The sequence below is a fragment of the Balaenoptera borealis genome (assembly GCF_965194805.1).
Source record: "Balaenoptera borealis genome assembly, chromosome: 20".
In the NCBI taxonomy this organism is placed as follows: Eukaryota; Metazoa; Chordata; class Mammalia; order Artiodactyla; family Balaenopteridae; genus Balaenoptera; species Balaenoptera borealis.
The window spans coordinates 5923217-5937643 of NC_138879.1; the positions used below are offsets into that span (position 1 = coordinate 5923217).

Sequence of the window (14427 nt, forward strand, 5' to 3'; positions counted from 1 at the left end):
AGGCAACAGAGAGGACCTGACCTTTATATGAGTTACTAACCCACAGGGTCAGGAAGTCACACAAACACATCTATGTGCTTTGCACACTCATAACCATTAAACATGTACATGAGGCTTAAAGAATCATATATAACCAGAGCCCTGTGACCCCTTGGAGGGAGGTGTGCTCACCTGCACACGAGATTTCTGGCGGCTTTGTTATTTGCCCCATTATTCTATCAAGATGACACCCTGTATAATCCTAACAGGTACCCTTTATTTCATGTCTGTTGCACCCGGGACTGGATTTGTCCCATTGAATCTCATTTAATCCTCACGATAACCCTCTAAAGTAGGCATTACTGTGCCCAGTTCCAAAGTGAGAAAACAAACTCAGGGTGGCTAAGTATTTCTGCCCAAAGTCACAGAGCTAGTAAGTGGTAGGAGTGTGATTGTATTCACGTGGGCCTAACCCCAAAGTCCAGGCTATTTCCACTCTGCCCCCATGGATGGATTCAGACCCACAAACTCCCCAGAGTCACTGGTACTCAGAAGGAGGCACTGGCTTTCCTTCTTGTAGATGTCTCTCTCTCTCACACACATACACACATCCCTGGCCCATTCTGGTACAGATCCCACTGAGAATAAACACCCTTGGAGACTGAATGGGAATGCAAACTTCTTCCTCTGGAGACGGGGTGGGAAACAGTTAAATTTACGGCAGTGGTTCCAATCTTCTTCTCACTCAACCTGCTGAGTCAATTCAGCCATCTTTCTGCCTGAAAATTGGATATTATCACTCGACTCAAAACCTGGGGTTTGGATGAGATAGAAAGTCCTCAGCGAAAAGCAGTGGTGAGAGAACCATAATGAGAAGCTGACTAATCTCCTACATGATGGGATTTTCAGTAGGCATTCATTCAAAAGGGGAAACGAACATTTTGTTGAGGCAAAAAGCAAGAAAGTGCTAGAAATCCAATGGGGACATGTCAAAAGGACTCAAGATCCATCTTGAAGAAGCTCCATTGGCCAACTCTGGGTTACTACGAGCGTCCAAATAATGACGGGAATGGATTAAATTAAGAAAAATTAAATAGAAAAAATTATCCGTGAGTTTGTACTGATGCTAAATTATTTTAAAGGGGATGAGAAAGGAAAGATCTCTCTCAAGAAAGAATGCCAACTGGGCTTCCCTGATGGCGCAGTGGTTAAGAATCTGCCTGCCAATGCAAGGGACACGGGTTCGAGCCCTGGCCTGGGAGGATCCCACATTCTGCGGAGCAACTAAGCCTGGGAACCACAACTACTGAGCCTGAGCTCTAGAGCCCGCAAGCCACAACTACTGAGCCCACGTGCCACAACTACTGAAGCCTGTGCACCTAGAGCCCGTGCTCCGCAACAAGAGAAGCCACAACAATGAGAAGCCTGCGCACTGCAACAAAGAGTAGCCCCCGCTCACCGCAACTAGAGAAAGCCCGCGCACAGCAATAAAGACCCAACACAGCCAAAAATAAATGAAAGAAAGAAAGAAAGAGCCAACTAATATAAGTAAAAGGAATGATGGAAAATCTGCTTATCACAACCACCTTGGTAATAATTGATTCAGGTAAGACTCATCAATGACTATTAAACCACTGGGTGGGAGATTCCTGGGGAGGAGAATATTCACAGAGTCTCAAGTTATCATTCAAAGGGGAGACGATACATCAATACCTGGACAAGGGAGAAATCTAGTGAACATCACCTTGACCAGTTGGTAAGACCTACCATCACCGATAATGGTGCAAACTGACTTAGGGTGCCTGTAATTGTGAAGCGTTGAAATGGATGTATATCTACATAATATTCTTGGAGGACATCTTGCAAAACTGGCTGAACTCTCAAAAATGTCAATGCCATGAAAGATAGGAAAGAAAAATTAGCAATAGTTCTAGATTTAAGGAGTCTAAAGAGTCATGACAACTAAATCCAATGTGTGGTCCTTGATCAGATCCTGTATTGAACAACAACAATAAAAATGTCCACAAAGGATATAATTGGGACAGATGGAGAAATTTGAATGTGGACTGTGTGTCAGACAGTAGTATTATATCAATGTGCAATTTCCTGAGTGTGAACATTGTGTGGTAGTTCTGTAGGAAAATGCCTTGCTTTTAGGAAATTCTACTTAGGGGTGAATTGACATGATGTCTGCAACTAACTCTTAAATAATTCAGCAAAAAAGATGCGTGCATCTACGTGTGCATAGAATGAGCAAGAGAGAGTACAAATGATACAAAATATTAACAACTGAGGAATGGTAAAAAGGTATACAGGTGTTTACGGTACTATCTTATAATTCTTCCAAGATTTGAAAATTTTCAAAATAAAAAAAAAAGAAAGAAGGAAGGAAAAATACCTGCTATGAGCCAGGCCCTCACAGGAGGCAGGGGTGGTAAAGTGGACACAGGGGGCTACTGTCTGCCCCACCACCCTTTTCCCTTCTTCTGCTAAGAGCTCTCACCCTCCTTTCCACCACGTGGCTCTAGTGTGGGGGCTGCCGCACAATGTCCTATGGCTCGGAGTAGACACATGATGCAGGCCTGGCCAATCACAGCACTCCATGCTGCTTCCCATCGGGATTGGTCAGGGCAGATCCAAGCTGGACCAATCAGAATCCTTCCCTGGGACTTTCTACATGTAACTCCTATGGGGAAATTCCTTCTACTCTGAAATCATGTGGCTGTGAGCCTGTGATTCCCAAACTTCTCAGTGTCACTCACCACATGAGAATGAAGTCTGAACCCAGAGGTGGGCACAGCTGAGCAGCCCAGAGGGGAGAGGGCCTGGCAGTATCAAGTTCTTGGTTCTGAGATTCCTGGAACCTCCAGGAACCTGAGATTCCTGGAACCTCCAAGGTGCCTGAGGCTCTCACTTCATTCTGTGGTTTATTTGCAGGCTCTCATGTAAATAATTAGAAGGCAAAGTATAATGGGATGTATTATGGACAGTCACAAAGGGCAGAGAGAGGCAGAAACGAGTGTGTGTGTGTGTGTGTGTGTGTGTGTGTGTTTGAGAGAGAGAGAGAGAGAGAGAGATTTATTGAGAACACATATGTGTACTATCAGGAGAGGCTTTCCAAAAGAGCTGGAACCCTGCAGGAGAGAGACAGAAGGTTCTGAAAGGGGCAGTATTCCAAGTGGAGGGGACAGGACAGTTTGGACAAAGGCAGAAAAAAGGGCATGTGGAAGGAACTGTCCTGGGACCCGTGGTGTGAGGGTCCTGTTTGGTGGGAGTGTGTTACCTCAGATGGGAACAGCAGGAGCTAAAGCAGGTGCTATCAGGGGCAGAACATGAAGAGTTCTGAAGGCCACACTGAGGAGTGTAGATCTTTCCCTGTGGGAACAGCTCATTTTTTTTTTAAATTAATTTAATTAATTTATTTTTGGCTGTGTTGGGTCTTCATTGTGGTGTGCGGGCTTCTCATTGCGGTGGCTTCTCTTTGTTGTGGAGCACGGGCCTAGGCGCGCGGGCTTCAGTCGTTGTGGCACGCGGGCTCAGTAGTTGTGGCACGCGGGCTCAGTAGTTGTGGCGCACGGGCTTAATTGCTCCGCGGCATGGGGGATCTTCCCAGACCAGGGCTGGAACCCGTGTCCCCTGCACTGGCAGGTGGATTCTTAACTACTGCGCCACCAGGGAAGCCCAAAGCATATTTTTGATTAGAGGAAAATCCTGATTGACTTGTCCTCGGGCACACAGCAGGCATCCTGCTGTAACAGCCAGCCTTTCTGGGGGTGAGGAGGCAGGAGGATGAGTTTCCCGAATGGACGTTCCTTTACGTCTCCCTGAATAACTTCCACCCAACCAAGCTCTGAAACGGAGCTTTGTTTTCTAGAACGTGCAGAGCGCAGTTAGCAGAAAGATGCTTAGGACACACACGGAGGAGGCGATGGCTTCAGTCTTTCTTCAACGCGAGGCAGTGTGGCGGATGGTAAAGAATTCAAGCCCTGTAGTCATCTGACTTATATGTGAAGCCCAACTCAACAACTTGACCTTGGGTGGACTGTTTCATCTCCCTAAACCTCAGTTTGTTCATCTGTAGAATGGAGAAAACACTGGAACCTACTCATAGCATTGCTGGCAGGATTAAACAAGATGCTCTCAGTGCGCCCATCATAACGTCTGCCAGGTAATAAATTCTTTTTCATTGCCCATGACTGTTATCATTACCATCATCAACAGCTGCACCCTGACAACCACCTGGATGCCTCCAGGGGCAGGTTGCTGAGTGTGTCCAGAGGAAGCCCATTCCATCGCTGGGCAAGTCTGAACCTGAAGCCGAGCCAGAATCTGCTTCTGTGTAATGCCCACCCCACGTCCTTGCAGCTTCAGGCACCAAAAGAATGGCTGTGAACCAGACAAAGAACCAACTCTCCTCCTCCTCCTGGGTCCTGCCTCCAGCTCAAGTCAAGGGCAAGGACACCACCAAGAGCGTGGTGTGCCATCGGCATGCTCCTGGGGTGCCCATTCAAGCACGTTCACCAGCCAAGCGGCTGCAGGGGCTTTTCGTGGACACTGTCAAAACTGCCCAGGGTGCCAGACAGCATTCAGGAATGGCTCTGGGTCCCAGCTGAAAACCATCCCAGGGACCACCCCGGGAGGCACCTCTGGTCTCCTTGTGGCTCCCTGGAGAACCGAGGCCCAGAGTGGCCAGCACTGGAGGGCCTCCTGCATCCTGGTCCAGGTCTCTCACCATCCACAGAGGAGAGGGTGGTCCTCCTGCCCCGGCCTCTCCTGCCCCCTCCTTTGCCAAAGTGGCCACTCCCACTGAAACCAAGCAGAACCTCGTGGGGCTCCTGGGCACCAAAGTCTTTCTGTGTCCCCCATTCCTTGTTTGTAGGGAATAGCCTTCAGCCTCCATGACCTTCCCTGAGTCCCAAAGGGCAGATCAGAACAGTTGCTAATCAGGGAAGGGAGGGGATGCAGACACAAGGGAGGAGTAGTCAAGAAACAATAGTGCAGCCTTGGGTCAGGTCCTGGTTCCCTCTCAAGGGGTACACATAACAGTATCTTTGAGCTCTTTACAGAACTAAAACCCCCAACAAATGGAAGATGAACTATTTGATGAAGCATTCTTCATTTCAGAGAGAAGGTCACAGTTTGATAACCTCAAGAACCACAGAAGCTCATCAAGAGGCCACCTGACGGGCCTCCCTGGTGGCGCAGTGGTGCAGGGGACACGGGTTCGAGCCCTGGTCCGGGAAGATCCCACATGCCACGGAGCAACTAAGCCCATGTGCCACAACTACTGAGCCCGCGTGCCACAACTACTGAAGCCCGCACGCCTACAGCCCGAGCTCCGCAACAAGAGAAGCCACCGCAATGAGAAGCCTGCGCACTGCAATGAAGAGTAGACCCCGCTCGCCGCAACTAGAGAAAGCCCGCACGCAGCAACGAAGACCCAGCGCAGCCAAAAATAAATAATAAGTAAATTTATTAAAAAAAAAAAAAAAAAAAGAGAGACCACCTGCGGCCAGATTAAAGGAGTGCAGGCCCTGCATACACCCTAATCTTATCTGTAACCCCACCCTTGAACTATTGCTATAAAACTCCTCACCAAATCATCACAGGTTGGGACACAGTTTTTGAGGGCAGAAGCCCACTGTGTCCCCCTTTGCCTGGCAAAGCAATTAAGCTATTCTTTTCTACTTCACCCCAAACTGTGTCTCTGAGATTTGGCACTGGTGCACAGAGGCCGAATTTTCGGCTCTCATCACCATCCCATCCAGGCCAGGGCTGGGGCAGAAGAAACCTGGGCATGGGGGTCACCCCAAACTCTGGCCTCCCTGCTTCATGAAGAAAAGGATGGTTTTCTGGAAAGGACCGATTCTCAAGCGATTAAATCCCCCTCCTCTCATTTGCATTCCTGTCCCTGGTGGCAGATTTGTATCAACATCCCCAGGGCAAGACAATCTTGTTTCCCCAGCAAAACCAATTATGCACATCAGGGCTGGGGATTAATCACCAGGCACAGGGTCAGAAGCCAACAAAAAAGGCCAAGATAGGGGGATAGGAGCAGGGGGAAGGAGAGCCGGGAGAAAGGCTGGAGGCTACCCGGCTTGGGGAGTAGCTGCCCCATTGCTCACTCTTCTAGTAGCAAACTTGCCCTCGCTGAGACCCTGTTTCTCTCTCTCTTTGTTCTCCCTTCTCCCCACTTGGCAGTGTCCTGGGGAAGGAAGGGCAGCCCAACCCAGAGCCCAGTGCAAGGGCACAGCAGGGAGTGGAGATAAGCCCAAAGGCCCTGGGGGGGGGTGGGTCCCGCCTCCATGTCCCCCCTGAATTGCCCTCCCAAATAGAATCTGTCCGCCCCTTACAGACCCCAGGTAGCTGCATGCCCTACCCCTCTGCTGGACCCAGGCCCCTCCAATAGCTCCCCCGAGAGAGCAGGGTTCTTAGTGGGGAGGGGAGGTGGGGATCTGGTCACAGCCGTGGCCACAGTCTAGCTGCTGGCAGCGGGCTCCTCTACCTCAGTCATCACCTCTGCCCCGTCCACAGTTGCCTGGGCAGCTCGCCCAGCCCACCACCCAGCCATCTTCCGCTGGGTGCAGCAGGGCAGCGTCTTCTCACCCTGGGGAAGGGCGGCCTTGGCCCCCTACTTCTGTCACCCCAGCCTCCCAGCAACACTGGAGCAGGGGCTCCCCCACCCAAACTGCCACACGGCGCCCCTGCCCACTGCCCTGGCTCCCCCTCAGGACACAGCAGGACCCTGGCGGCTGCGTGGGAAGAAGGGGGCGGCACGCTTGCCTGTACTCCAGAGAGAACTTGGTCAGCTCCCTGTCGTTGTGGAGCCACTTGAACTCCAGTGGCCAGCTGCCCTCGGCCATGCACGTGAGTACCAGGCGATTCCCCTCCAGGTGCACCTGCGTCCGCGCCGGCTCCGTCTTGAAGTAGGGGGCCACGTCATCTGCGGGAAACAGAGACACAACGTTGCTGGTTATCACTGGCTCACCTGCCTGCGGTTGCTCAGGTTGCTCAGCTGGAGCCCTGAGGCCCCGAGGCAGACGGGGCAGGTGCAGCGGGCAACCTGCCGAGGTCACATGCCTGGGAAGAACTTGAACTCAGGTCGGTCTGACTTCAGGGCTTGTCTTCAGAGTGAGTTCTCCCCGCCACCCTCCTCCCAGACCCCACCAGGCTCACCACCACTGCTGCCACCCCTTACGCTCCAGTACCTTCCATCTCTCTCCCCTCGGGCTCCCCATCCAGTCCATACCCTTTGCTTCTGGTTTCTCCTTCCAGAGCAGAAGTGGGGGGGGACGGGACGGCGCTTACTGCCCTTCAGCCAAAGGGAATATAAATGTCACAGGGGAAAGGGAAACAGGGACACCTGCGCTGACAGAAGCGGCAGGTGATGGGGGTGTCCTGAGTCCTGCTTCCCAAGGCTGGAGGAAGCCCTGCAAAGGCATCAAGGGCAGAGTCCCTCCAGTGGGCCCCCTCCACTGCCAGGCTGCTTGATCTTCCATCCCGGGTCCTGGGCCAGCCTGCCTCGGCCTCCCCCTTCGCACACCAGGTGGCCGTCGGGGCAGAGGAAATGCCACTGCTGGGCCGTGGGTGTGGGTCCAGCGGTTGCTATGCTCCCTACCCTAACCCTGTGACCTGACTCAGTCCAGCCAAGCATGAGCCCCGCCCCACGGCTGCCCTCGAAGGAGACAATGCACTCCGGATCCCGGACTTCAGGGGACCACTCAGACCAACAGCTTTGGGTGCAAATAGAGGCCTTCTGCCCTCTGGCCAGTGGGAAAAAGGGCAGAAGTGAAACAGACAAGGGGGTTGACAAAAGGACAGGGAGAGAGGGGGGAACAGGGAGAGGGTCTCCGAGCCCATCATTGAGCAGACCTGCCCTTTAGGGGATGGGCTAGGCTGGCGGAGGAGCCAGAATCTGGAAACAACACAAGGACTAAAGCACCTGCTAGGTTCTGGGCTGTTCCTGGGGCTTTAACATACGCTCATTTAAACCACACGCAAGCCCACAACCAGACAGGATCATAATCCACCTTTTAGAGAGCGGTTAGAAACCCGCCCAGGGTAACACAGCTGGAAGGGGAGGAGCCAGCCCTGCAGGTGATGGAGGGAGCGAGCTCCAGAAAGCACCATTCACCAGCTCACCCACTTATCACCTGGAGCTCACAGCAGCGCTCGCGTTGTGGTAAGGGATACGGCTCGGGGACCCCACGGCCACGTGCCGCTAAAGGGGAGTCAGGTCCAGACTTGCCAGACCCAAGTGCAAGCACCTTCCACCCATCACACTGTGCCCCGAGGGGTGGGCAGTGCTCAAAGCCAGGAAGCTGCTGGCAAGTCAAGCACGGGGCATCCCGACCTCCAGCCCCGTGGTGGGGGAGGGGTCCTGGCACCACATCCCGTCTGTGCTCAGCCTGCGACTCTCAGCTGCCTGGGCGTGGACAAGCATTCATCTTTCTGAGTCTCAGTTTCTCCACCAGGAGACACGGGAAGAGAAATAGCCACCTTGATATCGCAAGGGTTCAATGAGATAGGAATTGTGAAAATGCTAGGTCCGTGCTTGGCCCAGAGTAAATGTTCTGCAAATGTTCATTTCTTTCCCAACATCAAAGAGTGGGTGTCCCCACCAGTGTGGGTGTCCCATCATCCTCGGCGCTGGCTGATGCCCCAGGTATGCCTTGGTCCGAGCGCTAACTTTCCCCTGGGGGTCCAGAGGGTGAAAACCATAAGACGCTATTCTTTTGGCCTAAGATATGGAAGAGGAAGGGGCACGTGTCAGGAGTCGGGGAGGGGGTGACTTCAAGGGTGGCAGGGACTGAATCAAGACGCGGCCCGGCAGGCTGGTCAGCCCACTGGGGGTGGGGGCATCGGGGCCCCTCCTGCATCACACGTTGAATCTCTGGAGCATCAGTGGGGCCTCACCCTCAGATTTAACCAGAATTGGGCACCCTTGGTTTTCAGATAAGGCTCAGCACCTGTGACAAAGCCTCACTCTGAGCTTACACACAGACTGACAACTCAAGACAAGCCGTAACGCAGGTCTGGGGCCCAGGTCAACCTGCAGGCTGCACCGCATTCCCATCCCCTCCGTCTCCACTGGGGACTGCGTGACTGAGTCTTCCTTGAACCCCATCCCTGCTACTGACCCTCCCCGTGGGGGTCACCGGGGGGTGGATCAAGGGCGGCTGGAGAGGAGGTGCAGACACGCGCAAGAGGCGCACCCGTGACCAGCCTGCCCCACCTCATCTCTGTGTGATGGCTCAGGTTCCCGTCTCGGAGTTGACGCTGCCTGTTCGCAGGTCTCTCCCTCACTCTTAACGACTGTCATGTGAGCACACTGCCTTCAAGGTGGTTGAAAAGCCACCTCTTGATATGAAGAACCTAGGGGCGGGACAGGAATAAAGATGCAGACATAGAGAATGGACTTGAGGACACGGGGAGGGGGAGGGGGAAGCTGGGGCGAAGTGAGAGAGGGGCATGGACGTATATACACTACCAAATGTAAAAATAGCTAGCTAGTGGGAAGCAGCCGCATACCACAGGGAGATCAGCTCGGTGCTCTGTGACCACCTAGAGGGGTGGGATAGGGAGGGTGGGTGGGAGGGAGACGCAAGAGGGAGGGGATATGGGGATACATGTCTGCATATAGCTGATTCACTTTGTTGTACGGCAGAAACTAATGCAACATTGTAAAGCAATTATACTCCAATAAAGATGTTAAAAAAGAAAAAAAGAACAGGTGCCTCTTCTAGAGTGTGTCCTGGGAGAGTGGCCGCCACGCCGGATCCCTGGCTTCGGGGTCCTAGCGCACCTCTGGAGGTGGAGGAGGGCAGAGAGGGAGGCAAGCCCCCATTTGCCAAAGAAAACGATTCCCCACCCCTCGGAGGCAGCCGGCTGGCTCTCAGTTTAACAAATGGACACATTCGCACTTCAAAGGCGCATTCATTCTCCAGCAGCTTTCAAGAGCCCTTTGAATCGCGTCTTTAAGAACCCTCTGTTAGCTCCTGTCATCCCTTGTTTGTTTTAAAACAACAACATTCCCAGCCCCCACTGATTAAATCCCTTCGAGGCGGGCCGACTCGGAGCCAGAACAGTCGGTGTGCACACGCGCTCTTCACCCAAACCCTCGCCTCCGCAACCCGGCTCCCTGGGAGATGCGCCCCCATGTCTGCATTTGCCAGGTCGTTCCTCAGGCTCTCCCGGGGGTGGGGTGGGGTGCCCGTCTGGCGCCAAATGGCTTTTGCTCGGATGGGTTGATTCCAGAGGCCGCTGGAGACAATGACTTGGGGGAAGTGGAGGGGGGAGGGATGCGGCTAGCCTTTCCTGAGAACCTGCTGGGTACCCAGCTCAGAGCTGCATCCCTCATCCCAAGTTATCCTAACAAGGCGGTCTGGCAGAAGCCGAGGCTCCCTTCCCCAGGTCTCTGCTATGCGGTCACGCCTCCTTTTCCTGAAAGGCTAAAGGCCCCCTCCTCTCTGGGTACAGGGATGTGGGAGGGAGGCCCTATGCGGAGCCGAGAGCCAGGGCAGGGAGTCCAGCCAGGCGGTTTTCCTGGATGCGCTGGCCCTGCCCCAAAGCAGGGGCACTGGGAGTGCGTGAGCCATCGAAGGAAAGACTCTGATGGGAAAAGGATGCTGGTGGGAACAGCAGTGTGTGCGTTTGTGTCTGTGTGTGTGCGTGTCTTTGAGCGTCTGTGCCTGTGTGCATCTGTGTATGTACGTAGGTATGTGTTCACGTGTGTGTCTCTGTGTGTATGTCTGCATGCATACCTGACGGCATGTGTATCTGTCTGTCTGAGTGCGAATCTATCTCTGTGTGTGTGTGTGTGTGTGTGTGTGCGTGTGCTTATGTGCAGGAACAGATTTCTGTGTCATGACTGCACAGGTGGGTAACACAAATCATTGACCTTGGGCAAGTTACTTCGACTTTTTGCACCTCAGTTTCCTTAGCTGTAAATTGGGGATATATTTGTTGTGAGGCTTAAATAAATTAAAAAACATAAAGTGCCTGACGCATGCTATAGGAGAGGCAGCTATTATTATTCTTGATCAGATATGCAGATGGGCAGATTCCCTGGAGGGAAGAGCTCATACCCTGTTGGCAGGGGCCAGCAGCTCCTCTCAACCTTAGTTCTAGGACTGTGCAGTACACAACTTGGACTACTGTACACAACAGGCCTGCTAGCCACGTTCTCAGTGGGAAGGGATAACCGGAAATGGAGGAGAACAGTGGACAGAATCAACACTTTGAAAACATACACACAGAGGATTTTTTAACTAGACAAAGTGATTTGAAAGTTCACATTTTAAAAGACCACAAAAGAATAGCCAAGAAAATTCTGAAAAAGAAAGGTAAGCAGAGGAGACTAGCACAGATATTGAACTATATTATAAAGCTGCAATAATTAAAGAAGTGTGTTCTTTCCAAATAGAATGATGAAGCAATGAACGAGAGAGTCCAGAAATATGCCCCAATATATATGGGATATTTAAGACAGGATGAAAGTAGAATTTCAGGTCAGCAGGGAATAGATCAATTATTCAACAAATGGCCTTGGAAAAACCAGGATGCCATCTGGGGGAAAAAAAAATCAAGCTGAATCTCTTCCTCACACTTTACCTCAAAATAAATTCTAGATAGATCAAGGTTTTAAACACGAAAAATGAAATTCTAAAAGAACTAGAAAAAAATCACCAGGGTTTAAAAATATACAATCTTGGTGAAGCAAAGAATTCGCCAAGTACTTTCTAAGTACTACACAAACTCCAGAAAGTCATAAAACAGATTGATACCTTCAACTATATAAAAATCTTGCATGGAAAAAAAATGCTCATAAACAAAAAGCAACAAATGACAAACAGGGGGAAAATATCTGCAACTTCTATCATGGACAAAGAGCTCATTTTCCTGATATAAAGAATATTCCCATAAATCAATAAGAAAAAGATGAACAAACCAACAGAAAAATGGGCAAAGGATATGAACCGTTCACAGAAAAGAATTACAAATAACTCTGAAACACAGACAAAGATGCTGAACCTCGTGATAAGAGAAAGGCAAGGCAAACTCAATATGACACTTTTTTTTTCTATCACTTCGGCCAAGATCTGAAAGTGTGATAATACCCCAGGCTGGCCAGCCTGCGGAGACCCAGGTGTCACGCACACAGCTTTGGGGACTGTCCTTGGTACCACACATATGCAGAACAATTTGGCAATTCTATCGAAACTAAAAATGCACCTCCCCATCCGCCAATTCTTCGAGGAACTTCTCCTCCACACACACCCGTGCACGAGTGAAGTGACAGCATTTCATGGCAACACTATGTTTTGTAACAGCAAAAGCTTGGAAATGACCTGAATGTCTGTCAAAAGGGTGATGATGGTTAAAGAAATGATTGCACCTCCAAACAATACAATTCTCTATAGCGAAAGGCTCTGGAACAAATTTTGAGAGCTACTGTTAAGTGAAAAAAGCAAGGTGTAGAATGAGGTGTGCAATCTGCTACCACTTGTGCATAAGTTTGTTTGTTTGTTTTTTTCAAGGATAAAATCAGATTTGCCTGTATAGGCGCAGGCTTTTTCTAGGGGGTCACATAAGAAACTGGGCTCAGTGACGCTTTAGGGGTGAGAACTGGGTGGCTGGGGGCTGGGTAGGGAGGGGTTTACTTTTTACTCTATGCTTTTTTGCAACTGTTCCGTTGTGTCCCACAGGTATGGATTGCTTATTTATAATCAAATGTGTTTATTGCTTATTTATAATCAGATGTGTGCACACAGCTGCAAACACGTATGTGACTGGGCAGGGTCAACAGTTGCGGGCAGCCCTGCTGGAGATGCAGGAAAGGACAGGCCTTCCGTGTGCATGGGACATGGGGGTGTGGCGTGGCTGGGGGTCCCTGACCACCAGAGCCCGAGCCTCTTGAAGGAAGAGCCGCCTTCAGAGGTAGACAAGAGGCCTCAGTCCTGGGCTTCCTTCTCGTTTCCCAGAACAGCTCAGGGGGCCCCTGGCTGACTTCTCCTCCAAATTCCCACTAAATACACTTATTGTTATCCTTCTACTCCAAGCTCCAGGCTAAATGGCCCCACACAGACGCTTATCTCAACTTCAACCTCTCCCCTCCCTTCAGCCCCCAACACAACAATGTCATCTTTCTCTGGGGGTTCCCTCCAATCTCTCCTGGGATTTGACTTCCCAGCCAGCCCAGGCCTGGGAACCCCACCTCCCCTGGAGCCAGACCCTTGCCAGCTGGCAATGCCAGTCAGGGTGAAGACCTCCACCCACCACCAATGCAGTTAGTTGGCCAAAAGGTGTCCATCTGCCCTCCAGAGCCAGCTTCACGGGGCACCGGGCCTGGACCAGTCCCCTTCCCAGCTCTGAAAGACCCCAAAGCCTCTCCCTCTTAGCAGCTCTCCCTTCTGGGCACGCAGTAACTACACAGCCATCGGGAGTGTCTCTGGAAAGCTCGGGGACGGGGTGGAGGTTGGGATTCTCTCAGACTTTCTCAGCTCACCACCCCCTGGCCTCTGCACCGTCACCTTTGTCCTGGATTTGACCTCCATGTCCTCCTAACTGGTCCCCTCCCTGGAGCTGGCTGGCGGCCACAGACCTAAGCAGGCTGGGCCCCGGGTCAGAGGAAGCAGGGGCTCTGGACAGGCCCCTCTCCACAAACCCCACTTCTCCCTACGCATCTATTCCCGCTGCCTTTATTTCATACGACCTATGGAACGTCCCACACATTCAGTGCTTTATGTCCATCTCTTCAGTTAGGTGACACGGAGAACTTCTCAAGGATGGTACTACCTTTATCCCCATTTTACAGACGAGAAAGCTGTCATGCAGGAACGGTTGGTCTTCTGACCTCGCCACACAGATGGAAACCCAGATCTGGCAGGTTCTAGAGTTCTGGACCTTTCTGTAGGTGACATGGGGCTTCCTTGAGCCGTCCCACTCTTCACATCCCGACCCGTGGCCTCACGGGTGGTAAGTGAGGGATGGTGGCCTCTCTCAGGGTCGTGGCTTGAAGCCACGAGCAGGGGCCACGCCGGTTGTGTGGCAGGGGCATTCTTACCCGAGCCTCCAACGTCACGGCCCTAGGACTAGATCGGGGGTGCGGGTGAACCAGGCAGGCTGACTGGGCATGAGTCCAGAGGATGTTGGAAGGATGATGGGGCAGAACCGTCCAGGGGAGACGGGTCCACCTAGGGGTGGAGGGATTAAGGGAGGTCAGAGTCCAGAAGATGAAGAGAGGTGGGCGGGAGGTGTCAAGTAAAACGAGGCAGGGGTCGGAGCCCCGGGGGCTTCTTGGGAAGGAGCGGCTGACCTGGGGCCCCCATCCCAAAGCTCTGCTCCCCACCTAAGCCCCCAGGTACCACCCTTTCCCTAGGGTCTGGCTTGAAGGTCCCAGTGGGGGAAGAGAAGAGAAACTGGGTTTAAAAGCCAGTTGCTATGCCA

General features: G+C 52.0%; 1 protein-coding gene across 2 annotated transcripts in view; it reads right to left on the minus strand.

Moving 5' to 3' along the window:
- Positions 1–14427, minus strand: part of SDK2 (sidekick cell adhesion molecule 2) — a 266979-nt gene that overhangs the window by 138750 nt on the left and 113802 nt on the right. For both annotated transcript variants that reach the window (XM_082371682.1, XM_082371681.1), the window contains exon 2: positions 6763–6922. In XM_082371682.1, the coding sequence (XP_082227808.1) occupies positions 6763–6922 (160 nt within the window). The remainder of the gene's footprint in view (positions 1–6762; positions 6923–14427) is intronic.